The 22438-nt window shown below is 37.8% G+C and overlaps 1 protein-coding gene and 2 pseudogenes across 3 annotated transcripts; all 3 read left to right on the top strand.

The window, feature by feature from the left end:
* Positions 1 to 809: 809 nt before the first annotated feature.
* On the top strand, positions 810 to 10911 carry LOC115979844 (GTP-binding protein SAR1A-like). Of its 3 annotated transcripts, none has more exons than XM_031101909.1 (6): positions 810 to 944; positions 4147 to 4278; positions 7969 to 8904; positions 8991 to 9098; positions 9265 to 9426; positions 10386 to 10911. In XM_031101909.1, exons 3-6 carry the CDS (start codon positions 8842 to 8844, stop codon positions 10794 to 10796), a joined length of 744 nt encoding a protein of 247 aa, XP_030957769.1. In that variant the 5' UTR covers positions 810 to 944; positions 4147 to 4278; positions 7969 to 8841; the 3' UTR covers positions 10797 to 10911. The 3 variants fall into 3 exon arrangements, with proteins under 3 accessions (XP_030957769.1, XP_030957771.1, XP_030957770.1); XM_031101911.1 differs by lacking the exon at positions 810 to 944 and adding an exon at positions 2679 to 3234; XM_031101910.1 differs by lacking the exon at positions 810 to 944 and having other exon boundaries at positions 4130 to 4278.
* Positions 4800 to 4919, top strand: LOC115983029 (annotated as a pseudogene).
* On the top strand, positions 5224 to 5343 carry LOC115983037 (annotated as a pseudogene).
* Positions 10912 to 22438: the final 11527 nt, after the last annotated feature.

Raw genomic sequence — 22438 nt, 5'->3', positions numbered from 1 at the left:
TTAGAAAAATTCAACTACAGTTTTTCTTAATATTGTATTCTAGGTTGTTAAATTAAATTGATCCACATGGTTGTATAATTATCTATATTCATCTTTTTTCAAAGGTAATTAAATTCAACCTTGTGATTGAAAAAAAAAAAAAATACAAAATGCATAACTTTAAAAAAAGAGTCCAAATCCTCTGTACCACTTTTTGTATACCACTCTGTTTCATCAATCACTACTTGCCATGTTTTCATTTTACTTTTCCTTATAGAATAACTGAAGTTTAAAATGGAAAGCAATTATACACATGGTAAGTAATAACTGGTGGAATATAAAGTGGTATAAAAAAAGTGATACCGAGGATTTGGACTTCTAAAAAAAGCACACATATATTTATACTCTTAAGACATACATTAATTATTCATTTAAAATTTTTTTATGATTTTTTTAGAATACTAAGTATTTTTAACACATACGAAGAGAAGGAAGAAGATCTTAAAAAAACTGACAATAGTGTATATTTAAATTAAAAAAGTGGTAAAAAAATTGAAAAAGCTGTAAAAACAATTAGTCGCTTTTTCCATACAAAATTTCTTAAAATAATTTACTAATATACTCCCTGTATTTATTTATTTGGAGGGTTAAAGCTTATATTAGCAAAACCCTATATTTATTTATTTATTTTTTTTGGAGGAAAGTATAGTTGTAGTTTTCATTTAAACCACCAATCAGAAGGTTTTTTTTTTTTTTTTTTTTGGAGAAAAAGAAAGACGGTAAAAACTTGGAAACTTACATCGGCCCGACCGTTGAAATGAGAAGTAGTTAACTTTACATGGGTGTCGCACCCGTGCAAGACCTAGTTGAAAATCTAAAGAGAAGAAGGATCTAAAGATTTAGGATGACATTGGATAGCTGGTAAAGTTTGTGGTTGTGGAGAGACAGACTACTATTGTGCCAAGGTAGATTATTTCTCTCAATCTACCAAATTGTCTCAATCCTCAGAATATTCCTTCTGTTAATGATTTGTGCAATATGATGATATTGTGATTGTAATTTCAATTTCTCTGTTTTATCTGATATATTCTCTTTCTGTTAATGTAGAGACTGAAGAGTCAATTTTTTTTTTTTTTTTTGTTTTTTAATTCAATTGTTGTGAGTAGTTTTTGGTAGCAATCCAGATTCAGATTTGAAGCATGATGAACTCTGAGTTGTGACTTATAATATTAACAAAATACTAAGGAAAATGAGAATGTTGAGGCGCTCTTATATATCTACAGTCGTTATTATTATTATTATTTTTACCTGTTTTTTTTTTATAGGTAATAGAAGCTTTATTGATTAGAAAAGTACAATGTGTTTAAGATTATAAACCCGCTGCACTTGAAACGAATACAAACTAATCAAAGAGAAGAGCTAACAGAAATTAAGAAATCAGATATGGAAATACAATGCGTAAAACCCCAAATAATAGACCACTCAAACAAAGTCCCAACTAGCAAAGCCTTCAAAAGATCTACAGGTCTCTCTATATCTTCAAACGTACATTAATTGCATTCCCTAAAGATTTACCTATGTTATTGCCTGACCCTAAAGCAAAGCTTTCCGTGTTTGTATCTGATTAATGGGAGAACATTGATGACAGGAGTTTGCCGATAACGCCTTTTGTTTTAAAGTAGCCATTCCCTTCAATTCTCCCTTGATGCAAGATACCATTCCTCTGCTGCCATATGTGATACAAAGCAAACCATAAAGCTAAACAGAATACATTGGATCTAAGGCTCTAACCTTTGGCATGTCTTTCACCCCTAGCCCATGATCTCAACCCGACAAAAGCTAGGATGCTTCACCAAGCACCAATTCATGAGAGTCCTCCATATTCTCCTGGAAAAAAGAGCATTCAAAGAAGAGGTGCTTTCTGTTTTCAATTTTATTTCTGCTTAGTACACACTTAGTATCTCCATTAAAGCCCCATTTAAGCATTCTTTCCTTTGTTGACAATCTATTCAACATGGCCAGCCAACCAATGAAAGTATGCTTAGGTATGGCTTTTGAATACCATATCAATCTCCACCAACTAACCTCAGCTCCTTTCTCCCTAATGGCCTCCAATGTTCCTGCACAAGAGTCTGAACCAGATTTGGAAGGGATCCAAATTGGTGTATCTTCCTCAGCAAAATCAATTAACCACAATTTGCTTTAGATAGGAACTAGGTTATAGGATTTGGCTGGTGCTCAAATCCAATTACCCTCTTGCAACACACTAGACAAAAGAGCATTAGAAGAACTGGCTGCATCATACATTATCCTGTGGCCATATTTCAAGAACAAGGCAGTATTTGGATGCCACCTATTGTGCCAAAGTTGGATATTCTTACCTGAACCCACATGAATCTAATGAAAAGTCTAGCAATCTCCCAAGCTTCAGGATTTTCCTCCACCCCCAGCTGCAATCTTGAGTTATTTTGATTATCCAAAAGCTTTTACCCTTTAGGAGATTAGTTCTAACCCATGCTACCCATAATGACCGAGCTTGAACAAAGAGAGACCAAATAAAACCCATTATTGCTGCTTTATTCCAATCTTCAAGCCTTTTTAAACCCAAGCCATTTTCATATTTTGGTTTACAAACCAAGTCCCTTTTTACTTTAATAACCTTTTTAGGCAATATGAACGTCCTACACCAATAAGACTGAAGACTAAACAGAACAGACTTTATTAACTGGAGCCTACCTGCATAAGAGAGATATTTCACAGACCATGACTGCTGTGATTTTATCTACAAGAGGCTTGCACTCTATTTCAGATCATCTTCCTGATATAAGAGGGACTCCAAGATATTTAACAGGCAGCTTCCCTTCTTTAAACCGAAGGAAGTCTAGGATCTGGTGCTTTAAATGTGCAGGAACAGCCAAAAGAAATTTTTCACTCTTTGTAGGATTTGCACTAAGGTCTGAAATTCTTTTGAAAGCCTCAATAGTATCTTGAATTATAGTAAGAGATTGGATGTTAGCACTTGAAAACAGCATCAAATCATCTGCAAAACAGAGGCGAGTGAGTTTTAGAGTTTCACATTCAGGATGGAATCTAAATGCAGAGGATCTTGCGATAGCTGACTGTAACATTCTCAAAAAGACTTCAATTACCAATACAAATAAGTAAGGAGACAACAGATCCCCTTGTCTTAGCCCTCTCCTCCCTTTGAAGTATCCCACAAGGCTGCCATTGAAAGCAATAGAGAATTTTGTGGTGGTAATACACTCCCTGACCCAATATGGATTTTCATAATTTTACTAGTACATCATTTACTTCTTACATGTTGATTATTCTTTCTTGTTTAGCCCTTGTTTCTTGTTAGTTGCTTCAAAAACCATTTGGGAAGCCAAGAGCCTTGTAGCTTAATTTGTTGGCACCTTCTGGTGTTTCCAAGGAAGACATTAAGGGTTCAAATTGCTTCTTCCTAGTTATTTCTATTGAATTATAAAATAAATAAATAAACCATTTGGAAAATGTGAAAAAAGGGTGATTCTTAAGTGTATCTTGAGATTCTGGATTGAAAGTTTGGCAAATTGCTGCCTGATTGCCTAACAAAGTGGACTGACCATTTTCGAGTTATGCTTGTCATTTTGTGTTGCTCCACCATGCTATCTTCCTTATTAAGTAATGCATTTTTGCTAAATTCATTTCAATATTTGTTCATCTAATCACAGAGCAATTTTTGGGGCTAAGAGAAGAGCTGTATGCTCTACTCTTTGATGAGGCCTTTGCAAATGTTCCATTCCTGATCTTTTGCATAACATTTGCTGGATCTTCTTCTTGGCCAGAAGAGGATTTGTGTTCCCTCCTCGGCCTGACCAATGTCATCACAGGGCCTTGGGCTAGAGCTGGCAGAAGCACGTCCCTTCGAGGCTAAGAGAAGAGCTGTATGCTTTACTCGTGCATCTGTGGTTTTCTACCTAGGGGTGGGTCCAAATGGCCTTGCCTTGGTGAGGTTCCACATCATCAAAAAAGAAAAAAGCCATAACAACACAAAACTTAAGACTGAAACAGTTTTCTTTTTTTTAATTGTGATTCTAAGCAAACAATTGGTGGATTTTGTATGGTTTGATTACCATTGGCTTGATCTTTTTTTTTTTCCTGGGTATTGGTAATGGAACATTGCAGAGATTAGTTCAACACCAGCCAACTCAGTACCCTGCATCAGAGGAGATGAGTATCGGGAAAATCAAGTTTAATGCTTTTGACTTGGGAGGACATCAAATAGCTCGTAGAGTGTGGAAAGACTTCTATGCCAAGGTAGATATATCAATCTATCAATTATCTTTTATGAGAATGTTTAGTTAATGTTTATTACTCTTGAGAGTACTTGCAATTTTTATACTTGTTTTTCATAGAGCGTCAATTGTGTGATTCAAGGATGAACAATAGGGAATGTGGTTTAAATGATTGTGACTAGTTTTTGCTAGCCAGATTCAGATTTGCTTTGATTTGAATTGTCATAAATTTAGGGTTGTAACCATACGTGCCATAAATTTGGCAATAACAAATATTTTGATATGGAATAATTACCCCTTTGTAATAAATTAAACTAATTTGGCTGAAGTCTAACTAAAATACTAAGAAAATGAAAAATTTTGGTGCTTTTATATGAATTAACACCCCCCCCCCCTCTGCGGCCGCCTCTGAACTAGCTAGATGATAATCCATGTCCCATATTCCTGAGTTTTGCTATCCTAATAGAATACCAGCGTCCTGTGAAGTTGTTTTTGCTTATGTTGTCACCTGCAGAATGATCTTAGGATAGTTCTTCCTTCATAATCCCAGACAAACCTTTCAGTATTTATTTGATTCATGGGAGGCAGATATTGATTGTGGGAGTTTGCTAATAGCACCTTTTGCTTTTAGAAGGTCTGCTAATAGTATCTCACCATACACGATTCACTCTCTACTTTATTTTGCCAAATCTATCTAGGTCATGAATCATGATGTGCATTTTGGACCTCTTTCATTAAAATATGGAATTTTTTTTTTTACTAGTAGATCAGAGATTTCTTATATGTGAATTCTTTCTTTCTTGATTTGATCTTGTTTCTTGTCAATTTTTCTTAAACCAGAGAAAAATAGTGACTATTGTATTCCTGAGCTTTGCTATCCTGATTGAGTAACAACATTCTTTGCAATTGTTTTTGCTTATGTTATTGCATGCAGAATCCTAAATGTTATGATAGTCCTGCTTTCATAAACCCAGACAAACATTTCCATGTTTATCTGATTCATGGGAGGCAGTCTTTGATTGTGGGAGTTCGATGAAAGCACCTTTAGTGTTTAGAATGTCTGCTAATAGTATCTCACCATACATAATTCATACTCTTAGCCATTGTACCAAATCTATCTACGTCAAAATATACATTGAAGATCTCTTGCATTAAAATATGGCATTTCATAATTCTACGAGTGCATTGGTGAGTTGGTGACTTCTTTGCAAGTTAATTTTTATTTCTTGATTGGACCTTCTTTCTTGTGAGTTTTAAAAACCAGAGGAATGCTTTTAGTAGTTGAGGGTAAAAATGCTTCCATTTGAGAAATGTAAAGAAATAGAGATCCTTAAATCAAACTTGAAATTTGGCAAGATGTTGCCTTATTGCCTAACAAAGAGAAATATATTTCAAATTATGCTCATCATTGCATGTTGGTTCACAATGCTGCAGGATTTTTTTTTTTTAATGGCTCAAATTATGCCTATATCTTCCTTGATAAGTAATGTTTTTTTGCTAAATACATTTCCATCTTTCTGAAGGTGGATGCAGTTATCTACTTAGCGGATCCTTATAGAGCTAAACTTATAGCTTTTGCAAATTCATAAACTTGGTTTAGAAGTTGTGAGTTCCAAGTTTTTTTTCATGATTAATTAGGTCTGAAACAGAATTTAGACCTAATTGTTGAAGCTGTGAGGGGGTTAATTTAGGAGAGAACCAGTCCTTGTGATTAAGTTCAAATACTACAACCATTACCCACTCTCCACTTTGCCTGAGTCAGAAGGGAATTCTTGCAAGAGAAAAAACTATTCCAAATCCATGAGTCTAGTGGTTTGAACTGTCCCTCAATGGGGAAAGTTTTGGGAAAGTATTGGCTTTCAGTGTCCTAGACATGATTGATTGGGGCTGATTGGCTAATCTACAGACCTGTTTAGCTAGTACAACCTTAATAACCAACGAAGCTTCTCTAAACTCCGGCCCCCTCTCCAAATAGGTTGACATAAGGCATCCTGACCCACCATATGGAGTTTCCTAATGCCCCCACCAAAAATTGCACTGTCCTATCCATGGCACTAAGTTTCTGGAATCTTGAAACAAGAAAATGTGTATAAAGGCAAGGAACTAATCACTGGTTTAATTAAGGTCATTCTACCTGCCTGGGATAAGAGTTTAGCTTTCCATCCTTGAAGCTTAGAATTAATTTTATCCAGCAAGGAGTGAAAGTGTGGCACCTTACACCTGCTGAAATTAAAATTATAACCAAGGTACCTTCCAAGAGTGCTCACACTTCTAATGTGCAAGGAGTTTTCCTATTATAGTTTTAGATCTATGGCTGTGTTTGGACTGAAAAAAATCTGAGATTTGGATATGTTGATCACTTGTCTAGAAACTCTAGAATACCAATCAAGTTTTTCCACCAAGATATATATAATTGCAGGAGCATTTCTGGCTATTTTGATGCCACGGAAGGTCTTGGACGGTTCACCATCAAGAACAACATGAGAAACATTTGTGCAGAGGATGAAAAGGTAAGGGGATAGAGGATCCCCCTGCCTAATTCCTCTTCTTCCTCCTATGCTTCTACACAGGCAATTACTGATGGCTACTGATCCACCATGTTTTGAAGGTTGTGTTGTATGCCTCCTTTGCCTGTTGTAGAATGCCATTATCTCATTTGAGAAGTGGTCCGCCGTAGCTTCTAATTTGAATTGTACTCCATGAAGTTCGGTTAGTCTTAACCTTTGAGCATGCAACATTCTTTCCACTTCATCTGCCTCCAAGTTTCATTGAAGCCTTTCATGACCTATCATCCTGCACTTTGTACACAGCTTAAAAAAACTCGTTCATATCAACACTGCATCCATTGCTTTACTCCATTGTCCATCTTAAGGACAAAGCCTGCAAGGAGAGGCTTCAACAGGTCCACTTGAATTCTAATGTTTCTATGGTGTCTGGTTCTGCCAATCTTCCTTTTCAACCAAGCCAATCAGACCACCCATTCTTTCCACCATGTGAGAACCGGTACTCTATCAGTAATCCATGAAATTGGACCCCAAGAGAGAGATACTTTGAAGTTCCAGGTTACCCAAAATCCAGATTGGGTCTCCAATGTTCTAATTAGTGATTGTGGTGTGGGGTCTTAGCCTGAAAGCAGTTAGGATGCTACTATGATTACACTCAGGTCGGAAAGCTACACTAGTTGTCCCCCTCAAACCATTTTTCTTTTACCAAAAAAAAAATCACTTCTAGGGACCATGGCCCTTTAGCACAAATGAAGTCTTGATCAATTCTAGAAGAGAAATGAAGTAGATAAAAGGAAGCTTCCATACTCAACACCCTCACTATGCCTCTGAGATGCCATGCAGCATTAATCAGTTGCTGCTTGCAGGGCACAGAGAAAGATCTAAATAGAAACTTCATTGAATCAATAAAGTACAGCTACTTTGAGCCAATAAAGTACAGCCACTGAAGGGCAAGAGAAACCCCACTTGCTTTCCAAAAGCTCTAGGACAAGAATAATAAACTATAAAGGATAGAGAAGCTTTTAAGAGTCAAGAAGAGGGACATATTGTGAAAAGTAAGGTTAAATTAAGGCGAGTGAAGATGATGATTAGCAATTGTAGGACCACACCTTTGTCACAATTTTTCACTATTATCTTATATGGGAGACTGACTAGTTGCTTTTTACTTTCATATGAGACTGACCAAATTTTTTTTTTACTATTCACAGCTTGTCATGTTAGAGTTATGGTGTAGCACAAAAGGGTGTGATCCTAGATTTGATGGTAGTCTATGGAGAAGACAAGAAGACAGTTTAGAAACTGCAAGCTAATGTGTGAGAGAGAGAGCAATTAAGTAAACGCACGCAATCGGTTGGACTTCTCAAATCTGAAGAGTCAAGACTATAGAAACGGCGCCTGGTATAATCTGAAAAAGATATTATTATTTATTAAGCACTTTTTTTTTTTATAATCAAGATATTATTAAGCACTAGAAGACTACAAGTAATTAAAAATGATTGCCTCCTGTCCTCTACCCAATCCAAGAGAACATCTTATTGGGCTTTTATATTTTATAAGCCATTGGGCTTGTTTGTAGGTGGTAAAGTAAGCAAACTATTCTTTAAAATTTTCAATTACACTAATCACCTGATTATATTAATCATTGCAAGAAAGTCAATGTTATCTTATCTATAAACATAATACATAACTAAAAGCAACTAATAAGCGTCGCCTATTTTGACTGAAATGTCAAAATCCAACTGTCATTCAATGTGGGTGTTGCTAAGTAAACTTTAAGTGGTTTCACCGTTTGAGGATGGGACAAATTGACAGTTTTTTGTTTATTTTCCTCTCTTGACCCTGACACATAGCTTAGTCGGTTCCACAATTCCAGATGTGGAAATTGTGGACCAATTGTACCTTAAAGGGACCCAAAACTCCCGAATTATTGCCTTATAAGCACTCACAGACAAAGCATACGCACACGCACACATAACACCTAGGTTGTCTACTTCTCTCTGTCTCTGTCTCTGTCTCTCTCTCTGTCTCTCTCTCTCTTTCTGTCACTGAAACACACAACAGAGAAGAAAGGAAAGAAGGAAATGGATTTTATCAACTGGGTTCAAGAGTCGATGACTCGGGTCTCTCGTTTCTTCATTTATCAGGTGCTCTCTCTCTCTCTCTCTGTTTTCTTGCTCATTTTTAAAGTTGTGTTAATTTGTATGTGCTCTTTCTTTTTCCCTGAGAAAAGCTGGGCGCCTTTAATCCCTCTGAAACAAATTCAAAGGAGGCCAATATCTTGTTCTTGGGCCAGGATATTGACTGCAAAGAGGCTGTGATTTTTAGCCTCTCAGATGAGGTATCTCTCTCTCTCTCTCTCTCTCTCAAGAAAGAGAAAGGAAATAGCTGGAACTTAATACTGATAAAGCTTCTTTTATTTATTTAATTATTTAAATTTGATTCTCAACCAACAAATGGTGAACTTGATGTTCTTTGTTGTGGGCATTGATGAGTGCATATTGCAGATCCAGAGCATATATAGGAAAAGGACAAATATTATGCGATCTATGTTTCCATCTCAGTATTTGACATCATGGGTGTCTAGTATTGGGAAAATCAAGTTTAACTTTTTTGATTTAGGAGAACATGGGATAGCTCACAGAGTTTGGAGAGACCATTGTGCCAAGGTAGATTTCTCAATCTATCAATCATCTTTGATGAGAATATTTAGATGATTTGTGTAATATGATGGTCTTGTGATTATAATTTAATTTTTTTATTAACTCTTGAGAAAGCTTGCATCTTGCAGTGGTAGACCAGGCTGTTTAATGGAATCCTTTATGTCTTTAAAGGTTTTTTTTTTTTTTACATAGAGTCAATTTTTTGATTCCATTTTGACTAATAGGGAACATGTCTTACATGATTGTGCTAGTTTTTGTTAGAAAGCTATATCCAGATTCACCCCAATTGAACCATGATAAACTTTGAGTTGTGACTGTTTATATTTGCCTGATAGATTTGGCAATATTGAATATTTTGGTTTTAAATGGAAAAGTTAACCATTGCTATATTTTTAACTGATTTGGCTTACGTCTAATAAAAATACTATGCAAATGAGAATTTTGGTTCTCTTAACGTATCTATATTTATTAAATTTCTTTTATACATGTCTCATATGCTTAAGCTTTGTTATCCCAACTGAACACCAGTGGCCTGTGAAATTCATTTTGCTTATGGTATTGCGTTACCCTAAATCTTAATATACTTTTGCCTTCATACTCCCAGGCAAACCTTTCTGTTTTTATATTTCATTCATGGGAGGCAAGCATTGATCATGGTATATTGGTTATAGCACATTGTGTTTCAGAAGGTCTGCTAATAGTGTCTCAACATACATGTTGATTATTCTTTCTTGTGTATCCTTTGTTTCTTATTAGTTGTTTTGTTATACCATTTGATAAATGTGAATATATATATACACACACTGATCCTTGTATGTCTCTTGAGATTCTGGATTGCGATTTTGGCAAAGTGCTGCCTGATTGGCTTGCAAAAGAAAAGTGTTTTGAGTTATGCTTATCACTGTGTGTTGCTCCTCCATGCTATCTTCCTTGTTAAGTGATGCATTTCAATCTTTGTTCTGTAGATGGATGCAGTTGTGTACATTGTGAATGCTGATGCTCTACTCAGGTGGCGATTTCTGAGGCCAAGAGAAAAGCGGGATGCTATACTCAGGGAGCATTTCCTGGGACCAAAAGATGAGCTGAATGCTTTACTCTCTGATGAGGCCTTTGCAAATGTTCCATTCCTTATTTTTGGTGTAACATTTGCTAGAACTCGTCTTCACCTTGAAAGGAGATTGTGTTCCTTCCTTGGCCTGCCCAACGTCACCGCAGAGCTGGCTGATGCAAATTCTCGTCCCCTTAAGGTTTTTGTGGCTAAAGAATTACGCAAAGACCAATATCTAGATGGTCCCCCTGAACATTTTTTGGCTAAAGCATCATGCAAATACCAGTATCTAGATGGCTTCAAGTGGCTTTCTCAATACATTAAATAGTAGTAGAGGTGTATCTTATGTTTCATACACATACGTGTAACATTATTCTCACAATGAGGTTGTATTTTATGGATCTTATAGGCAGTTTGAATGAATATTTGGCATCTTATTTCAAGTGGAGTTGCTTGCACACTTTTAGCTTGATTGTTGATTTTCCTCTATTGATTGCCTGCTATAAGAAGTATATCCATTTGGTTTAGGTGGAGAGGTGGGATCGGAAGTATTGCAAAAGATTGAAATCCGTTTGGATTCAATTACTGTGCATTTAGGCAATTCCCCTTCAGTTTCTGAATTTGGGAGCTTGAGATGGATGTTTGAAGTGAGTGCCTATTTCAGTGGGCTCTTTACCAAAAATTCTTATATCTCCACCCATTAGACGCAGCTAGAGCACAGAAACTATAACATCTAGGTATATGCATATATTTTTAGCTTAAAAGCAATGATATACTTCATCATTTCCCAATTGAGGTTACCTTATGCCAATTCCGGAAGTACTTTTTATCTCCTTCAAAGTAAACTTAGCTTCACTTTTGCTTTCAAAAGAAAAAATATATATATATTAAGACAGAAAGACCTTAACTATTGGTAAAGATTGTACAACAACAAACCAAAGCAACACTTTCTTTTGGAATGTAGTTCTTCTTTTTTTTTTTTTTTTAATTTTTGCTTGAACTTTGTACATTCATCCTTTGTACGTGAAGTATCTCCTCTTTATCGATAAAAAATGTCTTTGTTACCGGATGAATTGTGAATAATACAGATAAGATAAATCAATTCAACTCACTTGTAGCTATAACCGCTAGGAAGATGATTATAATAAATAATACACAACTTAAGATTGTTCTTTTCATAGAAGAGTGTTGGTCTAACATACTAGTACATATGTGGGAGTGACATGCAGAAACTCTTGTGAAAGTTTCTGAAAGCATGGATAGCAAGGGATGTAGCGGGTACTAGCCACTGGGTAATGTGTTGCACTCATAGTAATTATGGAAGCTTATCCCTGAAAGTTTGTCATCTTTAAGGGCGATTCTTAAAACACCATTTCAACCATTAGGCAAGATCCTTCAAAATGTTGAGTAGGAAGTTGTAAATATTGGTAGGGAATGAAAGAACATGCTATCAGTATTCTCAATGTCTAATTTTTGTTATTCCTCTAGAGAGGAATTCGTTGGCCCATAATTTGGTTAACTAGGCTGCCTTTATTTCATCTGAGGAAGTTATGAAGAGGTTTTTATATGAACCTGACAATTAGAATGATACTTGGAACAAAATTGGAGTGCAATTAAGATCTAATCGATCTCACGTGTGATGTATGTATACACCATAAGTTCATTTTTGAGGAATTAATTCCAATTATGTTGTATGTCATTGTAAAGAAATAAAATATGAATTTTTGTGATTATTATAATGAAGAATATGAACTTATTTCTAAAGTAAATTGAAAAAAATTTAATTATTTCCACTAACTTAAGCATACAATTATTTTATTATATTCTTGATTGCTTGTTTTCTTAATCAATTTTTTTTTTCTTCTCCTTATGCTTGATTTTGTTTCAATATTTGTTAGAGTAATTAAACTCAAGCAAGAATACAATATTCTTAATCAATAGTTTCTCATATAAAATTTAGAAAAAAAAAATATATATATATATATATATATATGTATAATTTCATTTGATATAAATAATCGGTGTACCATTTATAATTAGTATTGAAATAAATACATTTACCTTGTAAACTCTTCTTAAAAAAAAATGTAAACTATTGATTAAATATCACATCCCTTTTATAATTTTAAGTTTTCTTTGTGTATGTATTTAAAAATTATACATACATACATTTATATATATATATATATAAACTTAAGTTTATTAATCAAATAGTAATTATTAGCATCTTATTAAAATGAAATTTGATATGTGTGTTAAGGATTATGAAAATTATTTAACCCAATTATGCAATTTTGAATAAATTAAACTAACTAAAAATAACTTATAAGTTACATACATATTTGAAATTGAAATAAAAACAAGTTCAAAACCAAAAAAAAAAAAATAATAATTTTGTTAAAAATAATAATAATTGTAAGGACACGATTTGTGGCGGACCGTAACAGTGTCGGGTTCGCACGTGAAAAGGCCCTAACAATATCATTTGTAGAGCGAGGGTTTGGAAGGCTAGGCCTTGATCGACAGGCGGTGGGTTTTTCGTGGTGTTCATACAAGGTTAAGTTTTCCTTCACCCCTGGAGTCTTTCTCCTGGAGGTGGGCTGGGAGGCTCTGGTTTTTGGCCATTTTTCCCAGCCCCTCTGTTGGTACACCTTCCTTTTTATTATATAGTCCGTCTTGGCTGATCCTGACCCTCCACTTGTAGGTCAGGCAGGAGCTTATTTCTGTATCCATCCCATCAACCGTCCCGTCTAACTTTCTATTAGTTGCATGGATCGAAGTTTACACCGTCCAAACGTCTTTTCTCATTAATCATCTCTGGGTATTGGCAGGTGCATTTACTGAAGAGGGGACGCATTTTCCTTGGTTCAATTTCACACCCTGCTTCCCTATGGGCCCCATTCCGTTCACATTCCCTTGAGGGGGCTGTTTGGGGATTGCCTACACCATGGTGTTGGTCTTCCCATTGAAGCTCTGGAATGCCGAAGACAGGGTAAGTTCTCAGCCGTTCCCCTTGCTACCTCGGCCACTGATCATTCGTCTTCGGCAGGATACCTCCTCGGCACGGGCCCTGGGCCCAGATAGAGTTTGGGCCGGATTGCAGACCTCTCGGACCCACAATAGCCCCTCAAAATCCTACTATCCGTCCCCTCGGACGGATAGGAGGGTTTTGATGACATCAGGGATCTGCCAATGCCTATCAATCCTTGTCATCTATCGATTCCCGAGGTTTTTCACCTGCCCAAGGCACGTTCCTAGAGCCGTTGGAAGGCGAAACGTGGCCTCATTAAATACGGGCGGCTTGGTGCTTCCCATGTTCAACGGTGTGATGGAAATCGAACGTTGGTGATCTCCTGGCCTCTTTGGGCGGGAAAAAGGGCGTGCAACTTACCCTAGAAAGTATAAAAGATTTTTTTGGAGATGGATCCGTCTCTCCAGTTCTGTACTTAAGAGTTTTAGCGCGTGTATCCAGAGTTCATCTGAACTTCCGCCCAAATTCAAGTCTATCTCAAGCACATATAGCCCATCCGAAGCGTAATTCTCCTTTTATGTAAGTTCCCTACCCCCATTAACTCGCGTTTTTTCTTTTCTGAGTTTATTTCTCTTTGGCTCTCTTTCTTTTCCGTCGCGGGTTAGGTTTGTTTTAGTAAATGACAAAGGCGACTAAATTGAGATTGAGGAAGTTGGTCGATACTGAAGAGGCGATGAATAAGTTCATCGCTGATTATAGGATTCCCCCCAACGTAAGTCTGGAGCAATGTAAGATGGGGGAATGGTACATTAAGAGGGGAACGGGCGCGGTTGTAATTCCCGTCCTCGCCTTTGTAGAGAGAGGTATGAGAATCCCTATGGGACCAGTGACGAAGGGTTACCTCAGGCATTTCCGTTTAACCCTTACCCACTGCGCCGGCAACGTTCTTAGGATTTTGGGTTGCGTGGACGCTTTAAACGAGAAGATGGGTTTAAGACTGACCCACCATGATGTAAACTGGTGCTATAACCTCCAGAAATTGAAAGGAAAAACCTACTACATGAGGTCGAGGGACGATAGGGTTCGGTTGATCCAGTGCCTCCCTGATTCCAACAAGGGACTGAACAAGGATTTCCTTATCGTCTCTGGGGAGTGGCATGATGGCGATCCATGCCCCGTAGTAGAAGGAGAACCAGGTGGGGTATTAGGAATGGAAGAGGGAGAGGGATAACTCTTTAAACCATTCTAACCTAACGCCTTTCGATAACTAACCATGCATATATGTTTGTTGCTTTTGTAGATGAACACGCCTATGCACGGCATTTTCATTTAGTCAATCGGGCAAACTTGGAGACCGTTTTACAAGCGGCGGTTTTTGTGAATGACAGTGATGGCCAAGTCCGTGCAGCTCACAAAATACTAGGGTACCCTCCGGTTTAGAAGTCATTCGGGGACGCGAAGCACGTGATCAGTGCCCGCCGTCCTTGGCTTCCAAAAATTACCGTAGTAGAGAAGGGGTTTTTAATCTCGCAGGAGCCAGCTGTCCCCAAGAACATCCCCCTGGTGGGCCCCTCTTCGTCTCATCAAGCAGCAGAGGACGAAGGTGAGCCAGATCAGCCGGAGGAAGGGTTCGGGGTATTTGACTTAGTCTACCAATCCGAGGACCCTCCTGGTGACCTAGGTGACCCAGCCTTGTCCGAGGCGGAATTGTCGTTAAGAGGCACCTCTTCTCAAGCCGAGATGGGAGTCAAGAGAATACCTTTAACCCCCCTTCTCCAACTCCTCGAGGACCAACCAGGGAAGGATACCCAGGAGGCACCACAACCCAATGCTCCTCCTCCACCACCTCAGCCCCTTACAATCCAAACCAGGTCATCCTCCACCAAGTCCCAGCCACAATCCACCCGCCCCGAACCTCCCACCTCCTCCCAACCAGCTCGGTCTCCTCGACCTGAATGTGCTAATCCTAAGAGAAAGAGGAGCCCCAAGGGCAAGGACATCGTGGACGAGGGAAAATCCCAACCTCCTAAGGAGAAGGATGAGACTCCGCGCACAAAACAACTGAAGATCGGACCCCAAGGCAAGGGCAAAGGACTCGCGGTTCCAACCTCTCAAGGCAAGGGAAAAGGAATTGATTCCCAATCCCTACCGAGTGCCTGGCTTCCTGCCCCAATGCTTCACGGGGGTCCATTACTGGAAACGGCCTCTCTGAGGGACCTTGGAGACGGCGAGGGTGGATACGTGGCGGATGCATTAGGGAGAACCATGTTACTCCCTAATGATATGGATGAGCTGAAGAGAATGAGGATGCAAGAGGTTTTTCTCAGTACTAAGAGATACTTGGGCATGGTAAGATTTCTTGAAACCTAATACTTTATTAACTCCTGTCACCGGTTTGTCACTCACTACACGTTCATCTTTCTTGACAGGCTCTCCAGGTAACCTATAGGATGGAGGAAGAAGTGAATGACAGGAGTAAGGCGGCCGAGAACGAACGCAAGAAGCGCATAACGGCCTCAAAGACTCTCGAAGCTTCTGAAAAAGAACTTGCCAAAGTCAAAGATGACTTAACAATGACTACCCGCGAGAGGGATAACGTCTCGGCGGGCCTTGCTAGTGCCCAAAAACAGGCCAAGGATCAAACCAAGCGCGCAATTGAAGCCGAGGACCAGCTGCGAATAGCCAGAGATCTAATCGAAGATTTAAATAAGCAACTGGCCGCGGCTCTGCATGAGAAAGGAGTGGCAGAATATGCCCATGATGAAGCCGTAAGGGCAAAGCAGGAGGCCGAGTTTGCCAGGAATGAGGCAGAGGCTGCCAAGAATACGGCCGAGGACGATGGTTACAACATGGAGTAGCCGAAACCCAAGCCACCCTTAAGGCGCAGATTCCTGGAGTGTGCAGGTTTTATTGCTCCCAGGTCTGGGAGGAAGCATTGAAGCGAGCTGGGGTGGATGCTTCATCAGATTTATGGAAGGCGGAGAGCATATTCTACCCGGCGGCCATCCGCAAGACCACTTCCACCAGCTCTACGACCACGGATGATCAACTCGATGAAGAGGTCACCCCGTCGGAAAACTTACAAGCCAGTGGTTCCTCTAGCAAGGCGCCCAAAGAGGGAAAACTTCAAGATGTGATAGTGATATCGCAGCATACGGATCCTGGGGCATCTACAGAGGTTACTGAGCCCAAGGTTGGCACTCAGGTGTCCAGTACAGAAGAACCAGCCACACTTGCACAGCCGTCACAGGCCATTCCCCTTGCTGTGGTCCCTCAGAGTACCAGCGCTGGCCCTGTTCAGCCTTCCCCAGAAGGAACCGTCATTCCGGCATCGAAGCTGATCCTGTTCCCATCTCCCAAGATGTGACCGACAAAAAAGCAGAAAAGTAGAAGCCTTGGTTGGGCTTTTGTATTCGTTTCTATTTGAACGATCAACTTGTTTCTTTTCCTTTCACAAACTTCCTAATTTATTGATGGTTTACAAGTATTTGAACATGTATATATGAAATCTTATTTTTCCTTTTTCCTTCTGGTTACATCGTTAACCGCCCTCGTTGATGCGCACTATTTGCTTATGAACTCTGCGCTGATTCATTTTAACATGTACAAATAGCTATGCATGCAATACATTTATCATCATGTTCCCCAAACCCTAATTTACTTGCACCCACAAAGGCCTTAGATTCATTTCTAACCTTCGTCTTACAAAGATATAAGCACCATTTTCGACGTCACGCATAGTAGCTAAATCTCGCTTAGTACCTAGTTTTCCTCATCCAAGTAGTTGGTTTCCCCATAGGCTTGAGTCCGTGGACCATGCAATGCCTTGGTTCTGTCCAAAACCTAGTTTTCCTCATCCAAGTAGTTGGTTTCCCCATAGGCTTGAGTCCCATGCAAGGATCCAAGTAGTTGGTTTCCCCATAGGCTTGAGTCCGAGGACTATGCAAATGCTTTGGTTCTGTCCAAAACCTAGTTTTCCTCATCCAAGTAGTTGGTTTCCCCATAGGCTTGAGTCCGTGGACTATGCAATGCCTTGGTTCTGTCCAAAACCTAGTTTTCCTCATCCAAGTAGTTGGTTTCCCCATAGGCTTGAGTCCGTGGACTATGCAATGTCTTGGTTCTGTCCAAAACCTAGTTTTCCTCATCCAAGTAGTTGGTTTCCCCATAGGCTTGAGTCCGTGGACTATGCAATGCCTTGGTTCTGTCCAAAACCTAGTTTTCCTCATCCAAGTAGTTGGTTTCCCCATAGGCTCGAGTCCGTGGACTATGCAATGCCCTGGTTCTGTCCAAAACCTAGTTTTCTTTGGCACTGTAACTTGGTTTTACGGGAGTTAGCTCCTCGGCTAAGCCCCTAGAATTATTCACGCGATTAACGCTGACAAACGTAGCCCCTAATCAAGAAGTATAGCCCCTAACGGAACTTTACGCTGAAACTCTATAACCAATTGTTAGGAATAAAAAAGGAACTATTTCGACCTACCGCCTACGCCAACACACAAGCCTTTCCCACAGACGGCGCCAATTGTAAGGACACGATTCGTGGCGGACCGTAACAGTGTCGGGTTCGCACGTGAAAAGGCCCTAACAATATCATTTGTAGAGCGAGGGTTTGAAAGGCTAGGCCTTGATCGACAGGCGGTGGGTTTTTCGTGGTGTTCATACAAGGTTAAGTTTTCCTTCACCCCTGGAGTCTTTCTCCTGGAGGTGGGCTGGGAGGCTCTGGTTTTTGGCCATTTTTCCCAGCCCCTCTGTTGGTACACCTTCCTTTTTATTATATAGTCCATCTTGGCTGATCCTGACCCTCCACTTGTAGGTCAGGCAGGAGCTTATTTCTGTATCCATCCCATCAACCGTCTCGTCTAACTTTCTATTAGTTGTATGGATCGAAGTTTACACCGTCCAAACGTCTTTTCTCATTAATCATCTCTGGGTATTGGCAGGTGCATTTACTGAAGAGGGGACGCATTTTCCTTGGTTCAATTTCACACCCTGCTTCCCTATGAGCCCCATTCCGTTCACATCCCCTTGAGGGGGCTGTTTGGGGATTGCCTACACCATGGTGTTGGTCTTCCCATTAAAGCTCTGGAATGCCGAAGACAGGGTAAGTTCTCAGCCGTTCCCCTTGCTACCTCAGCCACTGATCATTCGTCTTCGGCAAGATATCTCCTCGGCACGGGCCCTGGGCCCAGATAAAGTTTGGGCCGGATTGCAGACCTCTCGGACCCACAATAATAATAAAAGAGGGAAATAAAATAATTTTTTTGTCCCAAATTGTTGATCCTATTTAGAAAATCAAAAATTTTAAAAGAATATTATTTAATGCATTTTTTATACCTAATTTTACTCCCATTGATTTAAATTACACAAAAAGAATGATATTGACTTTTTAGATAAAGAAAAAAGGTAAAATAAAAGTTTTATTTATTAATTTTAAATAACGAACTTTATTTTAGAACGTCCTAAATAGAATAAAAGATCAACCATTTGAGACAAAAGGAATAAGCATTAATGCCACTAATAAATAGGTCATTATTATTTTGTTTATTTTTAATAAAGGAGTTGTTTTTAATAAATAGGTCATTAAAATTTTGTTTGTTTTCAAAAAATAAATAAAATAAAATAAAGGAGTTGTGGTCCTCGTGGATCACAGCAACCCACATGGGGGAATAATCTCGCAGCCAATCAAAACATAAATACTAGTATAAAATACTACAACGGTTATAGGTAGGTATGTGACAACCTTTTTGTCCTGTCTGTTTTCAGACTTTCGCGTTTCCAGTTTCCACTGTCCAAGAAGTTTCTTCCAGTCTTCTTGTAAGCATTGAATATTTTAACGTAACGCTTTTTTTCTTTTTTTATCAAATCAAAGTCCAACGTTGGAAAAAATGATTGGTGCGGTCCGTGTGGTGTTTGTGGATAAGGATCTGAGTAACACTTTAGTGTATATTGTTATTTATTTCTTTCTCTTTATTTATTTCAACCTATTTTTTATTTTTTTATTCCATTGAGGGTCATTCTTTAAATGTTTATTCTCAACCAGCACTTGCACATTATCTATATTTTAAGTTGGGTGGGGAAGTGGTAAATATTGGTGGGGAACGGAAAAACTTGCTATCAGATTCTCGGTGTCTAATTTTTGTTATTCCTCTAGATAAATTAATTCGTTGGTCCATAATTTGGTGAACTTAAGCTACCTTTATTTCATTTGAGAAAGTTATAAAGGGGTCTTTATATAAACCTAAATATAGACACAATGCAGTTTATGAAAATTATAAATTAACAAAAATGGACGCAAAAAAAAAAAATAAAAATTGTCCAAGAGGCAAAATATAAGGCTTATGATAAATTATATAACTGATAAGGGAACTAAAAACGATAAAATTGAATGGTGTTCGGTGCATTATAGATGAATATTAAAAAATATAGAGACACTTGACATCAAATAGTAAGACAAGTAGAATGACACTTGCCACAAAATTGGAGTGCAATTCAAATTTAACTAGCCAATCTCGCATGCAATGCACTTATACACTATAAGTCTATAAGTTCATTTTGAAATGTTTTAATAAAAAATTATTTCTATGACTCATGTATAATTGTTGAGGAATTTATTCCAATTATGATGTGCGTTGTTGTAAAAAAGGAAACATAAACTTTTATGATTATTATAATTAAGAATATGAAATTATTTCTTAAGTGAATTGAAAATCTTTAATTATTTCCACTAACGTAAGCGCACAATCATTTTATTATATTCATGATTGCATGTTTCATTAAAAATATTTCTCATTTTTCTTGATTTTGTATCAATTGTTGTCAATTGTTGTAGGTCTTGCTTATTTTGTAGAAAATAAATAATTTTAAAATTAATATCATTGTCCTTTTTCAATCCATATTTGTACGTATTATAGAAAACGATTATATATATATACACACACTCACAAATATCACTACAACAAAATACATTTTTGGTGATGAAATTTAGTGATGAAACACTTTTTTGTCACCAAAACATAATATAGATTCCATTGCTATTTAAAAAAAAAAAAAAACTTTTGGTGACATAAGTATTTTTTCATCACTATTAGTTGTACTGAAAGTAGGGTACTGCCAAAGAAAAAAGTGGGGCGTGAAACTAAATTGATTTATAGCGATGAAATTTTTCATCGCTCAAAGTATAACATTTGGGCAACAAATAATTTTGTCACTATAGATTTTCTGGGAACAAATTAGGTGAAGAAACAATATTCATCATGAAAGATCACCAATAGCAACGAAATAAGTCATCATTAAAAAGCGGACAAAATGGGTTTCTGCCCTTTTTGAGCAAATTAATTAGCCTTTTGCCCTTTTTCCCAAACTAAATAGGAAAATGCCCCTCTTTTGGAAATCAAGTTTTTGAAAATCGATTTAAGCCCTATAGTGACGTTTTCAAGGACTTATAGTAACGTTTATAAAGACCTATAGTAGCGTTTTGTAACTTGATATCCATAAAATCGAGTTATAGGCAATAAAGTGACGTTTTAAATTGCCTATAACTCGATTTCATGGATATCAAGTTACAAAACGCTACTATAGGTCTTTATAAACGTTACTATAAGTCTTTGAAAACGTCACTATAGGGTTTAAATCGATTTTCAAAAACTCGATTTTCAAAAGAGGGGTATTTCCCTATTTAGTTTGGGAAGAAGGGCAAAAGGCTAATTAATTTGCCCAAAAAGGGCAGAAGCCCATTTTGTCCTTAAAAAGCTCACTAAAACTTTTAAACTTAGGTTTTTTCACCTCCCTTCACTCTATCTCGCTCCCTTCCTCAGTCTAATATGCCCAGCATCTAAAGAATCAAATAGTTGAGCTCAAGGAGGCAAAAGCAAAGCAAGACGAGGTAAACAGTTATATCTTTCACTTTTTGAGGAGCAAGAGTTACGATGACACTCTTAACTATAGGGGTAGCTCGTCTTCAAGCTAAAAGACTTATTGGTTAGTATTTTATTTTAGCAATTGTGCATTACATGGTGTGACTACTTTTATTGCATTGCATGATGTGACTACTTTATCTGCAACTCAAAAACTTCACTAATAAGTCATCTTAATAATCTTTGTCTAGAAAACCACTTTCGCATTCAAGTCTCCTCGTGAAAAATAAATGATAAGTTATTAGTGAAGTCTAAACATCGGTATAATATGTATAAGATGGTTTGTTTGGGCAAATAGTTTCCTAAATCCAATGGCAAGAAAACAAAAAATCGTTCGGATCTATGTCACTAACAATGACACCACCAACTTGTCAGGTAGTGAAGATGATGAAGAAATGCCAATTGTTCAACACCAAGTGAAGAAACAAGTTAGCGATATCATAATGAAATATTTATCAAAATAAGTCTCAAGCTGAGTCATGAACCAAAATGCATCAAAATAAGTCTCAAGCTGAGTCATGAACCAAAATGCAAAGCTAGCACAAAATGCAATGGTGAAAAGCAAGCCCAATGGGGTTAAGAATAGGGGCGTAGTCAGGAATACATACTTGGGGGGGCCGGGTTGTAACAGAGATATACCAAATATAATTCTTAAGTCTATTGGATACAAAATTATCAACTTTCATATATTATTATATACTTGAACATGTTGGGAATTCAACCGAAATTCCAAACTTGTGAGAAACAAAAAAATAGAGAAAACAAAACTCAAAAAGTAAAACAATCACACGCACAAGACAGTATTTACGTGGTTCGACAATTTGCTTACGTCCACAGAGTTGCAAAGATTTTACTATTATCAAAGAAAATTACAATATGCGGCTACAGTGTTTTTCTTTCTCAAAAACAACAATAAAACAAAACCCTAATCACCAAAAAAACAGCTTTTATATCCTGCGCACAGGATTCACAACGGGCTACAAAACGGGCCAAAAGTTTTTTGTCGGGCCAAGCCTTCGCTCTATGGACTAAGCCTCAATAAATCTCCCATTATTCGGGTCAGGTTGGGTCATCAACCGGATCAAA

The sequence above is a fragment of the Quercus lobata genome, chromosome 3 (assembly GCF_001633185.2).
Source record: "Quercus lobata isolate SW786 chromosome 3, ValleyOak3.0 Primary Assembly, whole genome shotgun sequence".
Taxonomy (NCBI): domain Eukaryota; kingdom Viridiplantae; phylum Streptophyta; class Magnoliopsida; order Fagales; family Fagaceae; genus Quercus; species Quercus lobata.
The sequence above is the reverse complement of the archived record's forward strand: the minus strand, read 5'-3'. Positions and strand labels throughout refer to the sequence as shown.